The sequence below is a fragment of the Gopherus flavomarginatus genome, chromosome 6 (genome assembly GCF_025201925.1).
Source record: "Gopherus flavomarginatus isolate rGopFla2 chromosome 6, rGopFla2.mat.asm, whole genome shotgun sequence".
Classification (NCBI taxonomy): Eukaryota; Metazoa; Chordata; order Testudines; family Testudinidae; genus Gopherus; species Gopherus flavomarginatus.
In genome coordinates this window covers 80,013,983-80,038,003 of record NC_066622.1, presented here as the reverse complement: position 1 = coordinate 80,038,003, position 24,021 = coordinate 80,013,983, and the positions used below count along the sequence as shown (strand labels likewise).

General features: G+C 46.4%; 1 protein-coding gene across 16 annotated transcripts in view; it reads right to left on the bottom strand.

Annotated features, from left to right (window-relative positions):
* The window catches only part of ZMIZ1 (zinc finger MIZ-type containing 1), a 509,185-nt gene that overhangs the window by 58,506 nt on the left and 426,658 nt on the right, over positions 1-24,021 (bottom strand). For all 16 annotated transcript variants that reach the window (XM_050960048.1, XM_050960044.1, XM_050960038.1 and 13 more), the window contains one exon: positions 13,842-13,986. In XM_050960048.1, the coding sequence (XP_050816005.1) occupies positions 13,842-13,986 (145 nt within the window). The remainder of the gene's footprint in view (positions 1-13,841; positions 13,987-24,021) is intronic.

Sequence of the window (24,021 nt, the reverse complement as noted above, 5' to 3'; positions counted from 1 at the left end):
TCTGATTTAAGGTTTCACGTGCCGGTAATACATTTTAACATTTTTAGAAGGTCTCTATAAGTCTATAAACTATTGTTGTATATAAAGTAAATGAGTTTTTAAAAGTGTTTAAGAAGCTTCATTTAAAATTAAATTAAAATGCAGATCTTATCACTTTAGTGCAGTGGTTCTTAACCTAGGGTAGACGCACCCCCTGGGGCAGGGCCGGTGCAAGGATATTTTCCACCCTGCGTCCCCCCAACCCCCTTGCACATTGAAGGCAAATCCCAACAAGCCTTTATAGACCCCAGGAGCCAGCCTGCCCAGGGGCTGCTCCCCAGACCAGGTTCCCTCCTCCCCGCCCCCTGAACTCCCCTGGAAGGTGCTCAGCCCCACCGCGAGCCCTCCTCACCCCACCCCGGTGGCCCCTGTCCTGAGTCCACTCACTGGCTTTGCCAGGCTTGGGCTGCTGCAGCAGCTCAGCAGGGAGGAGCCGCCTTCTGGAGGCACAGGAGAGCCAGAGAATCCCGCTTGTGGCAGCAGCATGCCCCAGGCATGGAGGAGCCGGCACGGTGGAGGGGGGCAGCACCCCTGCAAAGGCGGAGGTGCCGCTAGCGGGGCGTAGCTGCGCCCCCCGCCCCTCCTGCCCGGGCTGTGGCCCGGCGCCCCCTTGGGGGCTCCCGCAGGCTTCTGTGGATGTATGTGGGCGCCAGCCCCCATGCACTCCCCTCCACCTAGAGTTACCATATTTCAACAATCAAAAAAGAGGGGAGAGCACTGCCCCAGCCCCACCGCCATCCACTCCCTCCCACTTCCCACTCCGACTGCCCGTCAGAACCCCCAACCCCACCCGCTCCTTGTCCCCTGACTGCCCCGTCCTGGGACCCCTGCCCCTATCTGCCCCCCAGAACCTCTCCCCCTACCTGAGCCTCCCTGCTCCTTGTCCTCTGACTGCCCCCTCCTGAAACCCCCCCAACCCTAACTGCACTGCTAGGACCCTACCCCCTACCTGTCCCCAACTGCTTCAACCCTTATCCGCACCCCTGCCCCCAGACAGACCCCCGGGACTCCCACGTCCCATCCAATCACTCCCCGCCCCCTGACAGGATCCCCAGAACTCCTGACCCATCCAACCCTTCCCCTGCTCCCTGACTGCCCCCCGGAACTCCCCTTACCATGCCCATGCTGGTCAGATGTTGGCTCCACGTGGAGGCAAATCTCCACGTGGAGTGCTGAGGCAGCGGGAGTAGAGGAGCTGCAGGAGGGGCAGTGGCAGCAGCGGCTCCCGCTTCCAAGAGCCGCAGAACCCGAGTGCGGTGAAGGGTGAGCCGGGGGTGTGTGCCTGCCTGGGCTGTGGTCCAGTGAGCCCCGCACCTAGGCGGCTCCTGCAGCGGATGCATGCGGGCGGAGGTCCCCATGCACCCCCTGGCTCCCTCCTCAGTGTGTTTGTGCTCTGCGGCTCCCAGGAGTGTGAGCCACCGCCACCGCTCCCGCAGCAGGCTCAGGGCCCCGCGCTCCGGTGGCTCATACTTCTGGGAGCCGCAGAACCCGAGCATGGTGAGGGGGGAGCCAAGAGGTGTGCCTGCTACTGGTCTGGGGTCTTGGCTGCCGGCCCCGCTCAGCCTCCTGCCGGCCACCTTTGGCATGCATACCGTAGGTTGCCGACCCCTGATGTATAATAATTGATAATTCAGATGAAAATTATCTTGAATGTTATGATTCAACATCTTAACAAATAAAAACACAAGATGGGGTAATAGTTGGCATATGCTACAGACCACCAAATGACACTACGGAATAGGATGATTGCTTCCTTATTCATCTATAAGGTGTAGGGCAAAAAAAAAAGCTGTATGATCATGGGGGATTTCAGTTTGACATAGGCTGAAGGGCTCATGCTGCCAGTGGTAAAACATCCTTGGAATTCCTAAACATTATAGATGACAATCTCCTAACTCAAAAGTGTTGCAGCCAACATGGATGGATTCTTTATTAGAGCTTGTCTGAAAGAGGAACAGATCACAGAACTAATAAATAATGGTAGCTTAGGTACAGGAGATCATGACTTGATCACATTTATAATGTGCAAGCAGAATAAATTCCAGATCATTATATATTACTGGTCTGGAATTTATTCTGCTTGCACATTATAAATGTGATCAAGTCATGATCTCTTGTATATACTTGGTCCCAAAGCTGAAAACAATGGAGCCAAATCAGCTGGAAGGAAGAATTTAATCAGAAAAATGTGAATGATAATTGGAAATCATTTAAGAAAGCTTTATTATATCCCAAAAAAAAGACGGTTACTCACCTTTGTAACTGTTGTTCTTCGAGTTGTGTTGCTCACATCCATTCCAGTTAGGTGCGCGCGCCGCGCGTGCACGTTCGTCGGAAACTTTTTACCCTAGCAACTCCAGTGGGCCGGCAGGTCGCCCCCTAGAGTGGCGCCGCCATGGCACCCGATATATATACCCCTGCCGGCCCACCCGCTCCTCAGTTCCTTCTTGCCGGCTACTCCGACAGTGGGGAAGGAGGGCGGGTGTGGAATGGATGTGAGCAACACATCTCGAAGAACAACAGTTACAAAGGTGAGTAACCGTCTTTTCTTCTTCGAGTGATTGCTCACATCCATTCCAGTTAGGTGAATCCCAAGCCATACCTAGGCGGTGGGGTCGGAGTGAGAAGTAGCGGCATGGAGCACTGCAGATCCGAAGGCCGCGTCCTCTCTGGACTGCTGGACCAGGGCGTAGTGGGAAGCAAAGGTGTGGACCGATGACCAGGTCGCTGCCCGACAGATTTCCTGGATGGGCACACGGGCGAGGAAAGCCAGCGACGACGCCTGCGCCCTGGTAGAGTACGCAGTCACACGGCCCGTAGGAACGTGAGCCAAGTCATAGCAGGTCCTGATACAGGACGTTATCCACGAGGATAACCTCTGCGAGGAAATGGGAAGCCCCTTAATGCGGTCCGCTACTGCCACGAAAAGCTGGGGGGATTGCGGAACGGTTTGGTCCTCTCCACATAAAACGCGAGAGCCCGAGGACATCAAGCGAGTGGAGTTGTTGCTCCCTGCGAGAAGAATGAGGTTTCGGGAAAAAAACTGGGAGGAAGATTTCCTGGTTGACGTGGAATGCTGAGACCACCTTGGGGAGAAAGGCAGGGTGCGGTCTCAGCTGCACCTTATCTTTATGGAAGACTGTATACGGGGGATCTACCGTGAGAGCCCGGAGTTCCGACACCCGTCTAGCTGAGGTAATAGCTACTAAAAAGGCAGTCTTCCAAGAAAGATAGAGCAGGGAGCAAGTAGCTAACGGCTCAAAGGGGGGCCCCATGAGCCGAGACAATACCAGGTTAAGATCCCAGGTAGGGGCAGGGGGTCGGACGTTAGGGTATAGACGTTCCAGCCCCTTAAGGAATCTAGTCACCGTCGGGTGAGAGAAAACAGAGCGGCCATCCCCACCCGGGTGAAAGGTGGAGATAGCCGCCAGGTGGACCCGCAGGGACGATATCACCAGGCCCTGTTGCTTGAGGGACCAAATATAGTCCAAAATATTGGCCACCGAAACTTCCATCGGGAGGAGACCCTTCTCCACGCACCAACAGGAGAAACGCTTCCACTTGGCCGAGTACATCGCTCTAGTGGAAGGCTTCCTGCTGCCCAAGAGTACCTCACGTACCGGGGTGGAGCAGCGCAACTCCGAACTGGTCAGCCACGCAGGAGCCACGCTGCTATGTGCAGCGACTGGAGGTCCGGGTGACAGAGAGTTCCGTGGTCCTGGGTGATCAGGTCCGGGTGAAGGGGCAGGGGAACTGGGTCGGCTATGGCCAGGTCCAGCAACATGGGATACCAATGTTGCCTGGGCCACGCCGGGGTTACCATGATCACGCGGGCCCTGTCCCTGCGCACCTTCAGAAGGACCCTGTGGACCAGCGGGAACGGGGGGAACGCGTAGAACAAGTGGGTCGTCCACGGAATAAGGAAGGCGTCCGCTAGAGACCCGGGTTCCCGGCCCTGAAAGGAGCAGAACGCCTGGCATTTCCTGTTCCCCCTGGATGCGAAGAGGTCCACGCGGGGACAACCCCACCTCTGGAAGATCGAGAGGGCGACGTCCGGGCGAAGGGACCACTCGTGCGAGAGGAAGGATCTGCTCAGGCGGTCCGCCAGCGTGTTCCGTACTCCGGGGAGGAAGGAAGCCGTGAGGTGAATGGAGTGGGCTATACAAAAGTCCCAGAGTCGCATCGCCTCGTGACATAGGGGAGAGGATCTGGTGCCGCCCTGCTTGTTGATATAGTACATGGTCGTCGTGTTGTCGGTAAATACCGCGACACAACGACCCCGAAGCTGGTGACAGAACGTTTGACAAGCAAGGCGGACCGCTCTTAACTCCCGCATGTTGATGTGTAGCTCCACCTCCTGTGGGGACCACAGGCCCTGTGTCCTCAGGGTTCCCAGGTGGGCCCCCCAGCCGAGATCTGAGGCATCCGTCGTTAGGGACACCGAGGGCTGGGGTGGGTGGAATGGGAGCCCCGCACACACGACGGACTGGTCTAGCCACCAACTGAGAGAATCCAACACCCCCTGGGGGATTGTGATCAGCATGTCTAGTGATTGCCTTGCCGGCCGGTAATGTGCGATGAGCCAAGACTGGAGGGGCCTCATGCGGAGCCGTGCATACCCGGTCACAAATGTGCAGGCTGCCATATGGCCTAACAGGGTTAGACATGTCCGTATCGATGTCAGGGGGGCTGCCAGCAAGCGCTGAACGATCGCCGACAACGACTGGAACCTTGGCAACGGCAGAAGGGCCCTGGCCACGGTGGAGTCCAGGACGGCCCCAATGAACTCCACCCTCTGCGAGGGGAGCAGGGTGGACTTGTCCACGTTGATCATGAGGCCCAAGGTAGCAAACAGGCCGGTGATCCTGCGGACGTGGCTGCAGACCTGCAGCTCCGACGTGCCCCGAATTAACCAATCGTCGAGGTAAGGGAACACGTGAATGCGACTGCGCCGAAGATGTGCCACAACGACGGCCATGCATTTTGTGAATACCCTCGGAGCCGTAGAAAGGCCAAATGGGAGGACTGCAAATTGGTAGTGAAGGCGGCCAACCACAAATTGAAGGAAACGTCTGTGGTGTGGCCATATGGCAATATGAAAATAAGCGTCCTGCATGTCGAGGGCGGCATCCCAGTCTCCAGGATCCAGGGATGGGATAATGGTCCCCAGGGATACCATGCGGAACTTCAACTTCACTAGATATTTGTTGAGCTCTCGCAGGTCGAGGATAGGCCTGAGGCCTCCCTTGGCCTTGGGGATCAGAAAGTAGCGGGAATAAAACCCCTTGCCTTTCTCGTTTTCCGGAACTGCCTCTATAGCTCCTTTGTTGAGGAGCGTCTGTACCTCCTGGCGAAGGAATTGCTCGTGAGAGGGGTCCCTGAAGAGGGACGAGGATGGGGGGCGGGAGGGAGGAAATGATACAAACTGCAGACGGTATCCCGTCTGCACCGTGCGTAAGACCCAGCGGTCGGATGTTATCCGGGACCACGCCTGGAGGAAAAACAAAAGGCGGTTGGAAAACGGGGGGGAAGGATCCATGTGGGATACTGGTATTACGCCCTCGGGCGCACCTTCAAAATGAAGGTTTGGGTCCAGGTGGGGCTTTAGAGGAGCTTTGGTTTTGCCCCCCTTGATTGCCTGATGGCCTGCGCCTGCCATTTCTGCCGCGGCGCCTATTAAGGTCCTGCCGCTGGCGGAACTGGGGGTATGGCTGACGCTGCTGCTGTTGCTGCGGCCGGAAGGGTCTGCGTTGCGTCCCAGGCGTGTGCATACCAAGGGAGCGCATAATGACCCGATTGTCCTTAAGACTTTTCAGTCTGGGGTCTGTCTTCTCCGAGAACAGGCCCTGGCCTTCGAACGGGAGATCCTGGATGGTGTATTGGAGCTCCGGTGGAAGGCCAGAAACCTGAAGCCAGGAGATGCGGCGCATCGTCACCCCCGAGGCGAGGGTACGGGCAGCCGAGTCTGCAGCGTCCAAGGAGGCCTGCAACGAGGTTCGTGCAACCTTCTTGCCCTCGTCAAGAATCGCCGCAAATTCTTGACGCGCCTCTTGTGGCAGCAGCTCTTTGAACTTGTCCGCTGCCACCCAAGAGTTAAATGCGTAGCGGCTAAGAAGGGCTTGCTGATTGGAAACCCTGAGCTGAAGGGCCCCAGCCGAATAAACCTTGCGGCCGAGGAGGTCCATACGCCTGGCCTCCTTGGATTTGGGGGCTGGGGCTTCCTGTCCGTGACGCTCCCTCTCGTTCACCGACTGTACCACCAGGGAACATGGTGTCTGGTGAATATGGAGGTACTCATAGCCCTTGGAGGGGGCCATGTACTTCCTTTAGACGCCCCTTGCAGTAGGGGGGATGGAGGCCGGCGATTGCCAGATCGTATTGGCGTTGGCCTGGATCGTCCGAATGAAGGGTAGGGCGACCCTGGTGGGAGCATCGGAGGAGAGGATGCTGACGATGGGGTCCTCGATCTCAGAGACCTCCTCAGCTTGCAGGCTCAGATTCTGTGCTACGCGCCTGAGGAGGTCCTGATGTGCCCTGAGATCTAGCGGAGGAGGGCTATTAGAGGAAGTGCCAGCCACCGCCTCATCAGGAGAAGAGGATGAGGAGACCCCTGGCAAGAGAGTGTCCAGCGGGGGGTCCGCCTCAGCCCTCGCCTCTGGCTCAGGAGGGAGATCAGGGTCCTGTTGCTTTGACCCGTCCTCCCCGTCCGGGGAGGGAGGGGGGCGAGACAACGACGCCTCCGGCGCCCTGTGCTCTGCCGTTGCAGGCCTAGGAGGAAGCTGTTGGGGGCCCTGGGCTTGATGGTACGCCCAGGGTGTCCAGAACCCCCACTGCTGCGGACCCTGGTCCTGTTGCGGAGGGTCTTGAAAAAGAGCCGCTTGTCTGTCAGTGCCCAGCGCGTATATGCTGTCCGCCTGCGATGACACCGACGGCTGTCTGGAAGGCCATGGAGGGGCCGACCGCGGCTGGTAAGAGTCTCCGCGTTCTGGCGCCGAAGATGTTCTCGGTGCCGGGGACCGGTACCGGGAGTCATACCGGTGCCGGGATCGGGACCGGGTTCTGTCTTGGACTCGGTGCCGGGATCGGGACCGGTACCGGCCGCTGCCTCGGTGCCGGGATCGGGACCGGGACCTGCCACCGACGCGGTGTCGGGAGGTCGACCGGGACCGGGACCTGCCACCAGCTCGGTGCCGGGAGGTCGACCGGTGCGCTGATCGACGGCGGGACTGGCTCCTAGAGTCCCGGTGCCGGTATCGGCGGCTGGAACCAGACCGTGACCGCCTGGAGGCCGATCGGTGCCGCGAGTACGACCGGTACCGCCGAGGGGAGCGGTGCCGGGACTGCGAGCGGCGGCGGGATCTTGAGCGACCATGGTGTCGGGACCTCGACCACGAGCGTGAGTCCCGAGACGGCGCTGTCATCATAGGTTTGCCCCTGGACGCTACCCGCACCGGAGGTACCGGGGGTGGAGGCTGAGTTGACTCAGTCAGGGCAATGAGGTCCTGTGCCGAGGCGAAGGTCTCTGGAGTCGATGGGACCAATAGCTCAACCCCAGATCTTATGGGGGAGCTCGGCGGGACCGGACTCGACGGACCCACCGGGCCCGGAGTCGACGGTGCCGGTAGCGCCGCGGCAGATGTCGATGCCGGGCACTCCACTCGAGTCTGCCTGGATGGAGTTGCAGACTTCGAGGGTCTTGCTTCTGTACCCGGTGCCGGGGAAGGTCGGTGCCGGGGAGTCTTTCCGGTGCCGGCGCGATCCGGTGCTGGTGTCGAGATGACGGCCTGCGAAGCTGCTGGGTCGAGTGCCGCTTCCATGAGGAGAGTCCTAAGTCTCTGGTCTCTCTCCTTCTTTGTTCTAGGCTTAAAAGCCTTGCAAATGCGGCACTTGTCCGACCTGTGCGATTCCCCCAGGCACTTTAGACACGCGTCGTGAGGGTCGCTGGTCGGCATCGGCTTCTTACAGGCCGCACATTGCTTAAAGCCCGGCGAACCAGGCATGAGCCCGGTGCCGGGTGCCGGGAAGGGCTACGGCCCAAACCGGCTAACGACTATCTACAATATTATTTACACTATTAACTATATAACTAACTACACTTAACTACTAACTATCAACTGTAGAACAAGGAGAGCTAGGGACGTGGAGGACAGCTATGCCGCGCTCCACAGTTCCAACGACCGACACGGCGGTAAGAAGGAACTGAGGAGCGGGTGGGCCAGCAGGGGTATATATATCGGGTGCCATGGCGGCGCCACTCTAGGGGGCGACCTGCCGGCCCACTGGAGTTGCTAGGGTAAAAAGTTTCCGACGAACGTGCACGCGCGGCACGCACACCTAACTGGAATGGATGTGAGCAATCACTCGAAGAAGAACCCATGATCCTGGAAGAAGGCTGTACTAGTTAAAAAACCAACCTGGTTTAGAGGGGAAGCGAAGGCAACTTTAAGCAATAAAATATATAACAAGAATAGGGAAGTTGACAGCACTGAATATAAATCAGAAGTTAGGAATTCTAGCAAATTTGTAAGGGAAGCCAAGGGACACAAGGAGAAATCTATGACCAGGATAGTTAAGGAATGAGAAGGAGTTTTTTAAACATTTGAGGAACAAAAAGAACCAAGACAATGGTATTGGTCCATTAGTAGATATAAGTGTTAGAATTATCAATAATAATGCAGAAAAGGCTAAGTGTTGAATAAATATTTCTGTTATGTATTGGAGGGAAAACATATGATATAGTCTCATCATATAGTGATAACACTCTTTTTATTCCACTAGTATCTCTGGAGGTTGTTAAACAGAAGCTATTAAAGTTAGACTTTTTGAAATCAGCAGATTAATGTGACTTGCGTTCAAGAGTTTTAAAAGAGCTGGTTGAAGAGCTCACTAGATCATTAAGGTTAATTTTCAGTAAGTCTTGGAGCACTGGGAAAGTTCCAGAAGACTGGAAGAAAGCTAATGCCTCCTCAACCCAGTCTGACTTTGTATCCTTGAGGGGGGATTTCATGATTGCTGTTAGTCCTCTATTTTTTTGAAGGGAAAAAAACAAACAACAAAAAACCCAAAACCAAACAACAACCCAGTAAATCCCCACTCTACATTTAATTTATGTTTTATAGGTTCAATGCAGAACAATCATGGAAATGTACAGTTTCAGCAAGGACTGCAAGGTAGATGCAAATCAGCTATATCTGTCCTACTATCTGACATATAATTTACAGTGGCTAGATTAGGGTCCAATTTAGAGCTGAAATGAATGCACATTCTGAAGTGATGATACAAATACTCAACAGGCCTCAGAGGCTGCTGCGTGCCATTATGTTAAATTTCACCACTACAAGAAGATATGCCACAGCAGTGATGTTTCCAGCGGGACATCACAGCATTGAACAACTCTGATTTAGGATTTACCTCATAGTGCCAGCCAAAGTAAAGCTTTTTTTCCCCCCCAAAATAGTATTCCAGGAGAAAGAGAGAGAAGTGTGGTGTTCAACTGGATATGCCCACTTGTGAACATAACTGGAGGGTATGCGTTAGTACAGGCGGTGACCTATTATGAGTACATGGAATACCCAAAGACTATACTATTGATTTCATAAACATTATATGAATCCGTATGGGCTAGGGATTTTATTCTAACCCCATGGAGGAGTTATAGGAGTTTCCTAGAGGAACAAAAATCACTGGGGGGTAATACAAATTCCTAGGCCAGTAACCTCAACCCTTGGGGGAAACTGCATGTACTAGTGTAACCTGGTTTAAAAGACCTGATACACAAAGAAAGGAGAACCGTGTTAAGTGGCCAACCTGACATAGAGAGGGAGGTCACTCTCACTCAATATAAGAAGTGACATGCTGAGAGCAACAAGGACAGACTTTGAATCCTGCCAGGGTCTCCAGGTGGGAGAGGGACGTCTGCCTTGTAAGCTAAGGCCTGCACGTAAACTGTTTATGGTTTTTAAGATAAGTTTTCTCTGTAATGTTTATGTTCTGAATAAATCATAGTTGCTTTAAAAAGCACTGGAAAACCCTGGTCATTGCTCCTGAGAGAACAGGACAGGAGATGGTGAACTCAAATCAGACTTGCTAAGGTGATCACTGTGAATGGAATTGTAGACCAACTCCCTGGTGTACAGGGAGTGTGTTGCAGGACTCTGCCTGAGAAAGGTGACAGCTAGAGGCCTAAGACTTAACTGGGATGCCCTCAGAGAGTCCACAAAGGGGTCAGAGGTGCAATGAACTCAGGAACTGTGACATGAGTCCATCAGGTATTTCAAGGCCTAACAATCTTAGAATCTAAATCTAGGCTTTGACAGGACATATTATTTACACTATGATACATGATGGGCTGCTTCACTGGATGACAGCCATACAGGATTATTGCTGATTGCTTTTTTTATCTCTCTTAGCTACTCATATGGTCTCCATTACTGTACTATCTGAGAGCCTCACAATATTTATTGTATTTATCCTCAACACCCCTAGGAGGTAGGGCAGTGCTATTATCTTCATTTTACAGGTAGGGAACTGAGGCACAGAAAACTAAGTGACTTTCCCAAGGTCACATAACAAGTCTGTAGTGGAACAAGGAAATGAACTCAAGTGTCCAAGTCACATACTAATGCCCTAGACACTGGATCATTTTGTCTTTCCCTAGCTCTACTGACTAGCTCCTGCGGGTCCCAATAAGAGTGTGTTACTATGCAGACTTCCCATCTGATTTCATCTTGGATGATGAAAAGAGGACTGGAGTTTATTTAAAGTCCAAACAGCAAGAGCCCAACTATTATTTTTAGAATCAAAGGGGTTTTCTAGTAAGAAATTTGTTTTCATCAAGCTAATGTAATTAAGTATTTGATCCAAATCATTTCATAAGCTAAGATAGAAAAGAAGCAGCCTAGTCACATATCACTAAAATCAGTTATATTAGAATAAGGGGTATTACTTTTAGTAAATGATGTGTAGCTTCTGTATTTTTTCCATTAATGAAAAAGAAATATACCAAAACAAAAACAAAAGGAAAACCCCAAACTCAAACATGAAAATACAGAGCCAGACACATTGGCATAAAGTGGAGTCATAAAGTGGCAATTTGAATTAGTGTACAGTGTTATCGTGGTTTAATAATAAAAGTTTCATATCCTGCATGCTTTAGTCTCTCCTCAGACAATCCTTGGGGCTCACTTTTCCACTCAAAATGTGATCATTCTTTTATGAATTTCTCCTGACTGATGACATTAGAGTGCAGTGAAGGTTCTCATTTCCCTGATTAACCCCATAATATTAACACCTTGATGCAACATCCAATCTACTCTAATCTATACAGATATTTCTAATGAAACCATCACCTTGGAACCTAAAAGTAAAAAACCTTCAAAAAAACGTTTGCAGCCCAGAGAAAAAGCAGTGTTCTTTAAATATTCCATGGGAAAAAATCTGAGGAGTGATGCACAGCAGTGTTATTTTAATTAACGTCAGTACAGTTTGCCTCCTTAGGGTGGGGTTTAAGTCTTGATGTCTCAGGGGGCCAATTACATGCTTCTTTGCTAAACCTGAACTCAGGTTGGGAAATGGAAAAGTCACATCACCATGTACTGGGTAGTTAGCAATGCGGAAAATTTAGCTTTTTTAGTATTGCTGATGTCTCTAGTTCCAATCGGTGAATGAACCACTTTAGCTATCCTTCGTTATAGGATCATAAAAGTGTAGGACTGGAAAGGACCTCAGTAGGTGATCTAGTCCAGCCCCCCGCACTCAAGGCAGGACTATGTAAAAACTAGACCATTCCTGACAGGTTTTTGTCTAACCTGTTCTTAAAAACCCCCAATGATGGAGATTCTGCAATCTGCTATGCATTTTTTTCCTGTGCTTAACTACCCTGATAACAATTTAAACCCACTGATTCTTGTCCTATCCTCAGAGGTTAAGGAGAACAATTTTTTACCTCCTCCTTGTGACAACAGTTTTCAAGTACATAAAAGGTTATGTCCTCCCTCAATCTTCACTTCTCCAGACTAAACAAATCCAAGTTTTTCAATCTTCCCTCATAGGTCATGTTTTCTAGACCTTTAATCATTGTCGTTGCTCTTCTCTGGACTTTCTCCAATTTGTCCACATCTTTCCTGAAATGTGGTACCCAGAACTGAACACAATACTCCAGCTGAGGCCTTATCAGTGTGGAGTAGAGCTGAATTACTCCTCATGTCTTGCTTACAACAACTCCTGCTGATAAATCACAGTATCACGTTTGCTTTTTTTTGCAACAGAGTTAAACTGCTGACTCATATTTAGCTTATGATTCACTATGACTCCCAGATCCCTTTCCAGAGTACTCCCTCCTAGGCAGCCATTGCCCATTTTGTATATGTGCAGTTGATGTTCCTTCTTAAGCGTAGCACTTTGCATTTGGGCTGATAATCCTATTTACTTCAGAACATTTCTCCAATTTGTCTTGATCATTTTGAATTTTAATCCTATCCTCGAAAGCACTTGCAACCCCTTCCAGCTTGGTATCATCCACAAACAGTTATACACCCACCTTACAGTAGCTCCATCTGGGTTGTATTTCCCTAGTTTGTTTATGAGAAGGTCATGCAAGACACTGTCAAAAGCCTTACTAAAGTCAAGATGTACCACATCTACCACTTCCTCCCATCCACAAGGCTTGTTAACCTGTCAGAGAAAGCTGTTGGGTTGGTTTGACATGATTTGTTCTTGAGAAAACCATGTTGACTGTTACTTATCTTGATTGCTTGCTTATTTGCTCCATTATCTTTCCAGGGACTGAAGTTAAACTGACTGGTCTGTAATTCCATGGGTTGTCCTTATTCCCCTTTATATAAATTGGCATTATATTTTCCCTTTTCCAGTCCTCTGGAATCTCTCCACCCTTCCAAGAATTTTCAAATAAAAATGCTAATGGCTCAGATATTTCCTGAGTCAGTTCCTTGAATATTCTAGGATTTCATCAGGGCCTACCAACTCCAAGGCAGCTAACTTGTCTAAATAATTTTTCATTTGTTCTTTCCCTACTTTAGCTTCAGATCCTACTTCATTTTCCCTAGTGTCCACTATGTTAGATGTCTGATCTCTACTAACCTTTTTGGTTAAAACTGAAACAAGAAAGGCATTTACCACTTCCGCAATTTCCATATTTTATATTATTGTCTTTCCCCGCTCACTGAATAATGGGCCTACCTTGTCCTTGGTCTTCCTTTTGCTTCTAACATATTTGTAGAATGTTTTCTTGTTACCCTTTATGTTTCTAGCTAGTTTAATCTCATTTGGTGCCTTGTCCTTTCTAATTTTATCCCTACATGCTTTTGTTCCTTGTAATCTGACCTAGTTTCCAGTTTTTGTAGGAGTCTTCTTTGAGTTTCAGATAATTGAAGATCTCCTGGTTAAGCCAGGGTGATCTCTTGCCATACTTCCTATTTTTCCTATGCAGTGGGATAGTTTGCTTTTGAGCCCTTAATAATGTCTCTTTGAAAAACTGCCAACTCTCTTAAACTGTTTTTCCGCTTAGACTTGCTTCCCATGGGATCTTTCCTACCAACTCCCTGAATTTGGTCAAGCCTGCCTTCTTGAAATCCATTATGTTTATTCTTCTATCTTCCCTCCTACCAGCTGTTAGAATCAGAACTCTACCATCTCATGACCACTTTCACCCAAGCTGCCTTCCACTTGCAAAGTCTCAACTAGTTCCTCCCGATTTGTCATGGTAATAAGCATTTCAGTTAAAAGATTTCTCACTGAATTTGTATATGCACCTACTCTCATAATAGCAGGCTTGCGTGACTCACCTATGAGAGAGTGTGGGTTTCATGGAGCTCATAGAGTTCATGGGGGGTTGCATGGGTAGCTTCCCGGGAGGATCGTTTTGCCGGCTTTTCTGGTGACGAAGCAGCAAGAGCCGTCCCAACTCCTCACACCACGACGAAAGCAGCGCTGTGCAAACAAAACAAAATGAAGGTGTACAAATTAATGAAGAGTGCAGCTGTGTTGAGGTGCAGGATATTTTAACCACATTAGTCACTAACTGAATGGACATACTCCAGTTCTGAAAACTTTCCCCATGAGCCACTACCATCATATGAAGAATATGTTGCTATACTAAAAGGGGGAAAACTATGAGAAGGGGAGAAACAGAGATGAGATCATTGGTAGATAAGGAGAGGAGAGCAAGAGAAATCAAGATTTCTTTCTACAGTCTCCTACATTCCATTCCACCTCTAATGTTAATAGGCAGCAGATGATAGTTTTAGTTCTGCAAGTTATTCTAGTTTGGATTTAGTTTATTATAAATAATCTACACAATCTGCACAATCAGCATTTCTTAATATAGCCAGTCTTATATATGATTTATTGTGATGACTTTTCTTCGCCTTCTCACATAACTAAAATAGTATCATTCCGTACGATTGACAATACTGCAATTTTTTTCTATGAAATTTTATTGCAGAAGACAGATTGCAAAAGAAAAATCAGGTGTTGGATTTAATTTGCAACATTATATTACCTATCCCAACTGTGAATGAGCTTACAAAACAGAATGGCCAAGATATTCAGATGTGGGTGCTTAGACACCTGGATCCATATTTGGGGCCTAATTCAGCAAAACACCTAAACATATGCCAAACTTTAAGTATGTGAATATTCCTTTGGTCAATGGGACTACTCATATATTCACAGATCAGCACATGCTTACATGCTTTGATAAATTGGGGCCTTAGGCACCTAAATAAGAGGCCTGATTTTTAGAGGCACTAAAATTCTGGCCTATGTTACAAAAAGCACACAAATTCTGATAAACAGAGCCTCTACAAATGACAGTGAGCACAATCTAGGCTCCACTGATTGCAGTGAAGCAGGATTTTATCTAGTACATCTTCATAGAAAAGTGATTAAACCAAGGAGCTGCCCTTTTAAATTCCAATATGATAACTAACTGTTGTGAAATGTAATTAAAGATCTTTTGCGCTAAGTGGTGGGTGAAGAATTCCAATAAAATACAGCTCAGACCAACTGCAAAATTTTGTGGTTGATACAAACAACTTTGTCAAACAGAAGGGTCTATTTTTTTCTTCCTTAAAAGAGGGTTTTGCAGATCTTCATGCCGATAAAAAACGGTCTTGAACGTCAATTAAAAGGTTTTAAATGTAGATGCTTCCCTACAAACAACAATTTGTTGTGTACCCAAACAACAATTTGTTCTAGTGGGCAAAAACCAGAAAGCCAGTCTAAAATATACATGTGGTATAAATAGTCAAAAGTAGATGAGGTTTAAAACATGATGTCAGGTTTACCAATGTAAGTGACACAGGTGAGGAGATGTCCAGTACATGGATGTTTATTTTCACTTGTATGCTTTTCGTAATGGTGTGATACCATAATTACCCATCATTTAAAAGGACCTCACCTTCTTCTTCCATTATACACTCAAAAGTGGTGTCATTAATGATTATCAGAACCAGTTTCAAAGGATGTAATTGGAAAGTTACACTGTGAAAAGTGTAAGATTCTCAGATTTTGACAGGAACACAGAAAAATGTGTCTCTCTATAAAAATACTAGAAATTAAAAAAAAAAATCTACTGGCCAAACCAGAGAAATATTTAATAAAACCAATTCTATTACAGAAAAATAAACGCACATCGGGGTGTTGAGGATGGAGTAATTTCTTTGTATTTGCCACATGCAAGGTCAATAATGGTGTTTTGCAAGGTACTTTAGAATCCTTCTATGACAAGAAGGGGATACTGATTCTTTATATAACTAAATATGGTTACTCTGAAATTGTTAGCATGACATCTAGCCTATAGAAAGCATTCCCACTGAGCTCTGTGCCTAAATGTTCTAGCAACGAGTGTCATTCTAAGCTGCTTCTCTATAGCCAAGGAATCTGTCAACAAGCATTTGACCAAATTATACTCACCTTTTATCCCTGGCATGTCATTACTTATGTGCCAGTGACAAAGGGTCTTTCCCTCCCATTCCCTTTTCAAGCCGCCTGCAGATAAAAATCACTGCCTAACATAGTCTTCTCATGCACACTATGGCTACTTGAGTTCTGAGAAAAATGAACAAAGTGTTCTGCCGAGCTGTAAATGCAGCCATGTCAGAATAATAGCAGATGCTGAGCACTTCCACAGCTGAGTGTAATTACTATGGTGTCGAATGGAAACCGTCCATCTTAAACGTGGCTTTGATGTGAGGAGGGAGCTGTTCCTAGTGCACACATATAAGTGCTTGACAAATAAAGATAAAAAGCATCCGCCTAATGGATTTGAGGACATGAATCTGCAAACAAAGCCAGTACCTGCTTTGAAAAAACAGAGTTAACTCCTGGCCAAGTAATTTGCAATGGAAATGAGATAACATCGCATTGAGTAGAGAGGGAAGGTAAGATATTAATGAGTTATTATCATTACTAATATCAAATGCACACATTTGTAAAGGTGAAATGTAAACGTCAGAGAATGGCCAGGCTTTTGAGATAAGGGAGACAGTTACATGCTACAAATTATCCAGAGGTGACTTACATTTTTGGAAAGTAAGAATTTGAAGGTATAAAATATAACAAATGTACTCATCCCCATCTCACTGCTCATTACTGAGGCCATGGCTATACTGGTGCTTTACAGCGCTGCAAGTTTCGCGCTCAGGGGTGTGAAAAAAACACACCCCAGGGGGCTGCAAGATACAGTGCTGTAAAGCCTCAGTGTAAATAGTGCTGCAGCGCCCTGCAAGCTACACCCGTAGAGGATGTGGAGTACGTGCAGCGCTGGGAGAGCTCTCTCCCAGCGCTGGCGCTGTGACCACACTCGCACTTCAAAGCGCTGCATACCCAGAGAGGTTTAACCTTTCCTCCTGGGACATTTCCCAGTCATGTACAATGTATAATAATAATTTGTGTTTGTGCATTGAATGAAAAGAGACCGGTTCAGAACTGTCTCAAAAAATGTCAAATCCACCATTATCTCCATCAAAGCGGAGGGTGGGAGAGAGAAAACCCCTCTGGGTATGCCTACACTGCAATGGAAGCCTTGGGTAATTGGAACTTGAGGTAGCCGATACTGGGTTTGTTAAGCTAGGACTTGAGCATCTACATTTGTAACCCTAGATTAGGAACTGCAGAACCCTGGGGTTCCCAGCCTGAGGCTACAGGATCTACATTGCATTATGCAGGCCTGACTCCAACCACCCGTACCCCTGACTGCCCAGCACTCTCCCAAAGTGTGGTCACTCTAGCCTTGTGTTTGTGATACAGTGTGACAAAAAATCGGCCAGTGGGTTTCTTTTGGTGGACTCCCACATGATGAGTCCAGTGGGGTTGTGTCAACACTGCAAAGCAGTTGGTCTTAAACTCTGGGTTCCAGCTTGACTCTGGTTTGGACCCTCCAACACCATGGGGTCCTTGGACCTCGGGTCCAAGCATGGGGTTAGTGCAATGTTTGTGTAGACTGAAGAGGGGTTAGGCTTGAGCCCAAGTTCAAATCCTGGGTTTACATTGCACTGTAGACCAGGGGTTGGCAACCTGTCAGAAGTGGTGTGCTGAATCTTCATTTATTCACTCTGATTTAAGGTTTCGCATGCCAGTAGTACATTTTAATGTTTTAGAAGGTCTCTTTCTATAAGTCTATAATATATAACTAAACTATTGTTGTATGTAAAATAAATAAGGTTTTTAAAATGTTTAAGAAGCTTCATTTAAAATTAAATTAAAATGCAGAGCCCCCCAGACCGGTGGCCAGGACCAGGACAGTGTGAGTGCCACTGAAAATCAGCTCGCGTGCCGCCTTCAGCACGCGTGCTATAGGTTGCCTACCCCTGGCGTAGACATTCCCTCAGCGATTTTGCCATTGTCTGTTTGAAATGTTGCAACTTCCTCCCAACCCCCCCTTATACTGGTTTGCACTTAGTATGGTGAGATGAAATGCGCCACACACGCATCTGGTACAGCTGGATTCTGAAGAACATTACTTCCTTTGCCTATTCAAGTAAGATGAAAATGAATTTACAGATTACACTATTCATCGTTAGCGTACTTAGTTTCAGCTTTTTGTGCTGACAGTATTAGGCACATCTCAGCTCATTGAAACTCAAAGCACGAGAAAGTCAGCATCACTATAATGAACAGATAAAGAAGCAAGCACAAAGGACAGCTACAGATGGTGCCAACAGTCAGTCTCTCCCTCTCAGAGAACAGCCAAGCAGCTGCTTTTTCTCTCCCCACACCCTCTAAAGCCTCCTCCTTGTAAAACAGGAGCACAGATTTTGCAGATGGACCATCCACACTGCCCCTCTCAGCCTCTTTCTGCTGCAGTTTAATAATTGATTTAAATTGTGTTCCTATGCTGCATTGCTACAATGCCCCTTGAATATAATAATGTAGCTTGCTTGTTAAAATAAAAATTCAACGTTTGCAAGGGTAGAACAGGAATTCTTTATGCTGCCATATCCCCATCCCAAACCCAAATATAAAGGATATTCTGGTTAAAATACTAAAATTGACATTTTCCCACAATACTAAGTCACACAGGCTTTGCCAGGTCATACCAAAGCAGTATATACAGGCAACCAAATGATGGGCTGACAGTTTTAGTGTATTCCCCATTTATTTTTCTTAAAGGGGCATTCTCACAGTTGATTGGCACAATATTTGACCTACTTCTCTTTTGTAAAACCTGTGCAATTCTTCATTTGATTATTTTATTTTAAGGATTTCAGTATTTTTATTAAAACAAATTAATGCTAGCTTGCTATATTGGATGACAGGAGCAAACCAATACCAAAACCCATAGCAACAGGCCTGTATGTTTGTGAAATGGAGAAAAATGGAATCAGTGGGGGGGGGGGGGGGAAAGGGGGGGGTGCAATTTCATTTACAAGCAGCCAAAGAGATGTTGAAAAAGTGAGAAAAATATATTTGAAAGTTAGGAAAGGTACTTTCAATGATGTCAGCTCCTGCCACCTAGCCCTATGGTCTTACTTTCATTCTTCCAGGGAGACTTAAATATAGTGCCACATGATGCCTTCACATGTGCATACCTGAAGGCAGAGTTTGACCCATATCCTCTCAATATTAAAATCAGTCCTATTACATCCATTTTATAGCCTTTTGCATATTTAAGATCCAGTATTGCCAAACCCTCATATTTAAATGAGTTAAGCCTCAAAAAATCATAAACAATGATTTAAAAACATTATATAATACACACACATTCATATGGTGTTATTTTAATTTCCTTCTGACTCTTAAGAGACACTTGAATAACATCTCTCTGCAGCCATGTGGGCTACAAACTTACTAAAACACTGAGATGTTTGTATAATCACTTGAGTCCAGAGTCTGGGGCTTTAAAGAAAGCACTCGATAGCTCAAGACTTGCGATAAAAAAAAATCATGAGAGTTGGCAACATATCTTAATATTGCTCCTATCTTGTTAGGCCCCCTTTATACTGATATGTTGTCCACACAGTGCAACATTGTTTCCACCAAACATACTCCAGTGTATTTGATCAAAGTATTGCATAATTATAAGAGTATCAATCATTGTCTTGAAATTAAAAACTTGTTTTTCAAAAGCATTTTAATAAAATACTGATAACTACGATCTTAGAAAGTGCTGTTCATGTGGACCCAGGATGTAGCGCAGTCATTGCAAGTGCCTATATATATGCTGACATATATACCAAAAAAGGGAATCCATTCGAAAGACCGGTCACTAGGTGGTGCAGGAGAAATGGGAAAAGGAAGCAGCCCGTTTGGAAAGAATAGAGAAATTATTTGAGGAATGACAGAACAGGAAGGGCTCATGGGTAAAATGAATACTTCTGCATCAGGTTGAAAGACTAGTACAATTTAATTAGGAAAATGAGTTTAGTGGTCCTGGCTCAGCCCAGAGCAATCACCTGTTACACAGACAAGGGATGCTCGGGACTGAAGAATGCATCATTACCTGCCCTCAGGGCAGCCTTGGTTTAGGTCATTAACACAGAACAGATAAACAGTGCTTTGGCTAATTAAAGATTAATAGTCTCCAGAAAAGTCAGACTCTTAAGAATGTAAAAGTAATTAATCCAAGATGGGGAATCCATGGATGAAACCCTGAATGCATATTCAGTTTTTAACACCTTGCTGCAAATGATCCGACTTACTGTACTTCACATCATTCAAAACCCCAAAACAAAATGATGATGCATTTCAAAATATATAATCATGATACTGAATAATGGACTCTGACCATTATAACCTTTTTATTGGGAAGAGGTGTTGAAGCAGAAAAGAAGAGATCCAAAACAATCAAAGCTGTCCAATAGATTCACTAATGCATTTCATTAGCTTTATACATACAACCATCAATAGCAACAATCCTGGAACCGATTTAACTCGACGTATTGCAATGTGCTGTAGTAAGCATCTACAATGAATGAATGAGCCAGTGGACTCCCTAGAAAGCAAAATACAGAGAAGCACTGTGCTAATCTATTTACCTATTATGATACCCTAGTATTAGTTACAGCTTATCACCTCAGTAAATCACCTCCTCTTGTTAGGGAACGTGCTTAAAGGTGCAGCAAACTGTTATTTATAGGCACACACTATATTTACAGCTACAAAGGCAGGTGAGGAAGGGACAAGACAACTGCTCAGTAATTTCAATGCCTTCTGCTTCCCAAGAGATTGCTGTAGGAGCACAATAGGATTACTGTTTTCTTGCTGCAGTTAAGCTGCAGCAGATAGTTCAATAGGCAGCTTGGCAGACTCATATTTCTTACTCAGTGCAATGAAAATTGTGAAGAAATATCTGTTGAGTACCATCCCCTAGTTTTTGTTTTGTTTTTTAATCTCAGCAAGAAATGCAGTAAGGTGCTAGGGCTTTTGTGGCATATGCAGCACCTTTCACAGATCTACACCAATAAAGTATATGTAGCTTTAAAGGCAAATTCACATTATTTTATGCAGAATTTTTTAGATCTTTTAGGTGGTGGTGTATCTTCTGCTGTACAAGCAGAGTCTGCAACACTCCTTTTGACAAATCATCCTGGCAGATAATCTGTGGCATTGGGGGAGAAAATATTGTGCTGGCTATTTATTTATTTCATTTCTATCCTCACAAGGGACAAATAGGATGCAGAAGATACAGTCACATATCTATCTATATGAATGCTAGACAGATTTCAAATCAATATTTAACTGTCACATAACACACATAGATTGAAGTCCGATGATCATCTTCAGTCATGATTTTGGAATAGAGCAAAATTGTTGTCTCTCTTATTTAAAAGGGTGCCAGGTTTGGGGGAGCTGGAGAAGAGAGGGGTAAGTCTGTGGCCCCAAGCTACTCAATTCATTAATTAAAGACCTCTTCTTCCTGCTCACTGCTATGGTCTGAAAGTCACTTACACTTAATAAACCTACAGGGACCCAAAAGTGAGAAGCTGTGTTTCCCATTATCAATCCTCTGAGCTAGCCAAGTACCACAAAAGCATCTTCTGAGAAGGATTTTTGTTTATGCTAACAAGTGTGACGAAAGGTGTTTAGATGCTTATTGTATAGCATGGGAAATCTATGCTCTGTCATATTACTTTACACAGCTATTCAAAACAAAGATTTTGCATTTGAGCAAAGTTAAGTTTGAATTCCTTCTTGTTTTCTGATTTTAAAGAATAATAATTTTACTTGAAATATCTATAACATTTCAGTTAGGGAATAAACAGCTCCTTACAAAGATCAGTAAACTAAGCCACTCAACAAACACTTGGTGACTAAATTTTAAAGATGGAGAAACTACAGCATAGACAAGAGGGGAATTCCTCAAGGTCACTTTGTTAGTGGCAGAATCAAGATGAGAACTCAGGAGTCCAGATTCCTAGGAGACCACATTCCTTCCTCTCAGTGGAAGGAAAAACCACACCAACCACATCAAGGTCAGTTTTCTAACCCCATATTTTCAGTACTGGCCCTGGAACATTTTCATACAACAACCATAAAACATCTGTATACGCTTTCAAAAACGGAGAAAAAAATATGAAAACCATGCCAACAAAATTTACGGCACAATTGTATTTCCTAACTTAACATCATGCTGCCAGATTCCCGGAGAAGACCCAAAAGCTATTTTAAGAACTTCTGCTCTTGGGTTTTGCTTAAGGCTCAACTTAACTTGAATTTTACACTTTTACCGTGTGTGTAAAAAAAAAAAGTTTTATTAATAGATAGCTATAGAAAATATTATTTTTGAGCAGAGAGAAGAAGGATAAGATTATTTGGTCCTAGCCAACTTTACTGAAACTGTTAAAAAAAAAATCAGTCCTGAAATCTGTCAGCTGTGGAGGTATTTTTTTTGTGACATGGACACCTGACTGCTTGAACTGAGACCATCCACCCAGTTCACTGTGGACACTTGATTTGACCACGAAAACCCAGTTTCCCCCTTGTCTTTCAAATGCATATAACTGCAGAAGACTATTTAGCCTGCAAGAGATTTGAAGTTAATCATAATCCTAATGATGCAAGGTAGCTAGAATGATGCAGAACATGGGTAAGAGATATATAGAACAGATATGCCTTGATTAATTACTACTGATTTCTTCTGGCCCGTAAAAATTAGAAAAGCTATTCATCTCTGTTTATTCCTAAAATAAGATCCACCTAGGAAGAGAAGAAATGGCATGCATCACATGAGACACTTTGTCTAAGGACCCACAGATCCACCAAAGTCAGGAGTTCTCCCCAAGAACAGAAACTAAAATGGCTAAACGAGAGCATCATTAATCCCCTAGACAGGAATCTCTCATAATTTGCATATGGATAAAAGCTCTTTAGCTAGATTGGGAGAGAGAAAAAGTACTCTAGGTCTTTCACCCCAAATTAGAATCTGTACATTTGTTTGCCTTGTGAGTCAGATCAACATCCTTCTACATGTGGGAAACGTCTATTGTAAGTCCTAAATAAAATGTACTTGTCTTAATATAAGAATGGCCATGCTGGGTCAGACCAATGGTCCATATAATTCAGTATCCGGTCTTCGACAGTGGCCAATGCCAGTGCTTCATGCCAGTGCTCTCCTGTTGTCCAGTCCCAGCATCTGGCAGGCAGAGGTTTAGGAACACCCAGAGCATGAGGTTGCACCACTGACCCTATTGGCTAATAGCCAATGATGGACCTATCCCCCATGAATTTCACTCATTCTTTTTTGAACCCATTTATAGTTTTGGCCTTCACAATCATAAAATATCAGGGTTGGAAGGGACCTTAGTAGGTCATCTAGTTCAACCCCCTGCTCAAAGCAGGACCAATTCCCAACTAAATCATCCCAGCCAGGGCTTTCTCAAGCCTGACCTTAAAAACCTCTAAGGAAGGAGATCCCACCACCTCTCTAGGTAACCCATTCCCGTGCTTCACCACCCTCCTAGCGAAAAAGTTTTCCTAATATCTAACCTAAACCTTCCCCACTGCAACATCCTCTGTCTACAAGCCTTCCAAATTTAGAAGATTATAAGGATTGTGTTGGTTATAACTGTAAATAATTGCACTGTGGAAGTAATAGCAAAAGTGAAAGTAAGCCAGTACAATCTGATACGTCGTGCCGGACTGGACTGGCTTCTCCGGTGGTGATTTAAAGGGCCTGGGACCTTTAAAGAGCCACCTGAGCCTGGTTGCCAGAGCTCCAGCGGTGCTTTAAAGGGTCCAAGGGGCTCCTGCAGCTGGGTTTGGGCGGAGATTTAAAGGGCCTGGTGCTCCTGCAACTGAAGGGAGCCCCAAGCCCTTTAAATCACCGCTGGAGCCCTGCCGCCGCTACCTCGCAGTGGCAGGAGCATCGGGCCCTTTAAATCCCTGCCCGAGCCCGGCTGCCCCGGGATAGTGGCGGCAGGGCTCCCACGGTGATTTAAAGGGTCCGGAACTCCGCAGTGGCCGGAGCCCTGGGCGCTTTAATTCGTCCCTGAGCCCTGGGGGTCTCAGCTGCCTCTGCAGCTG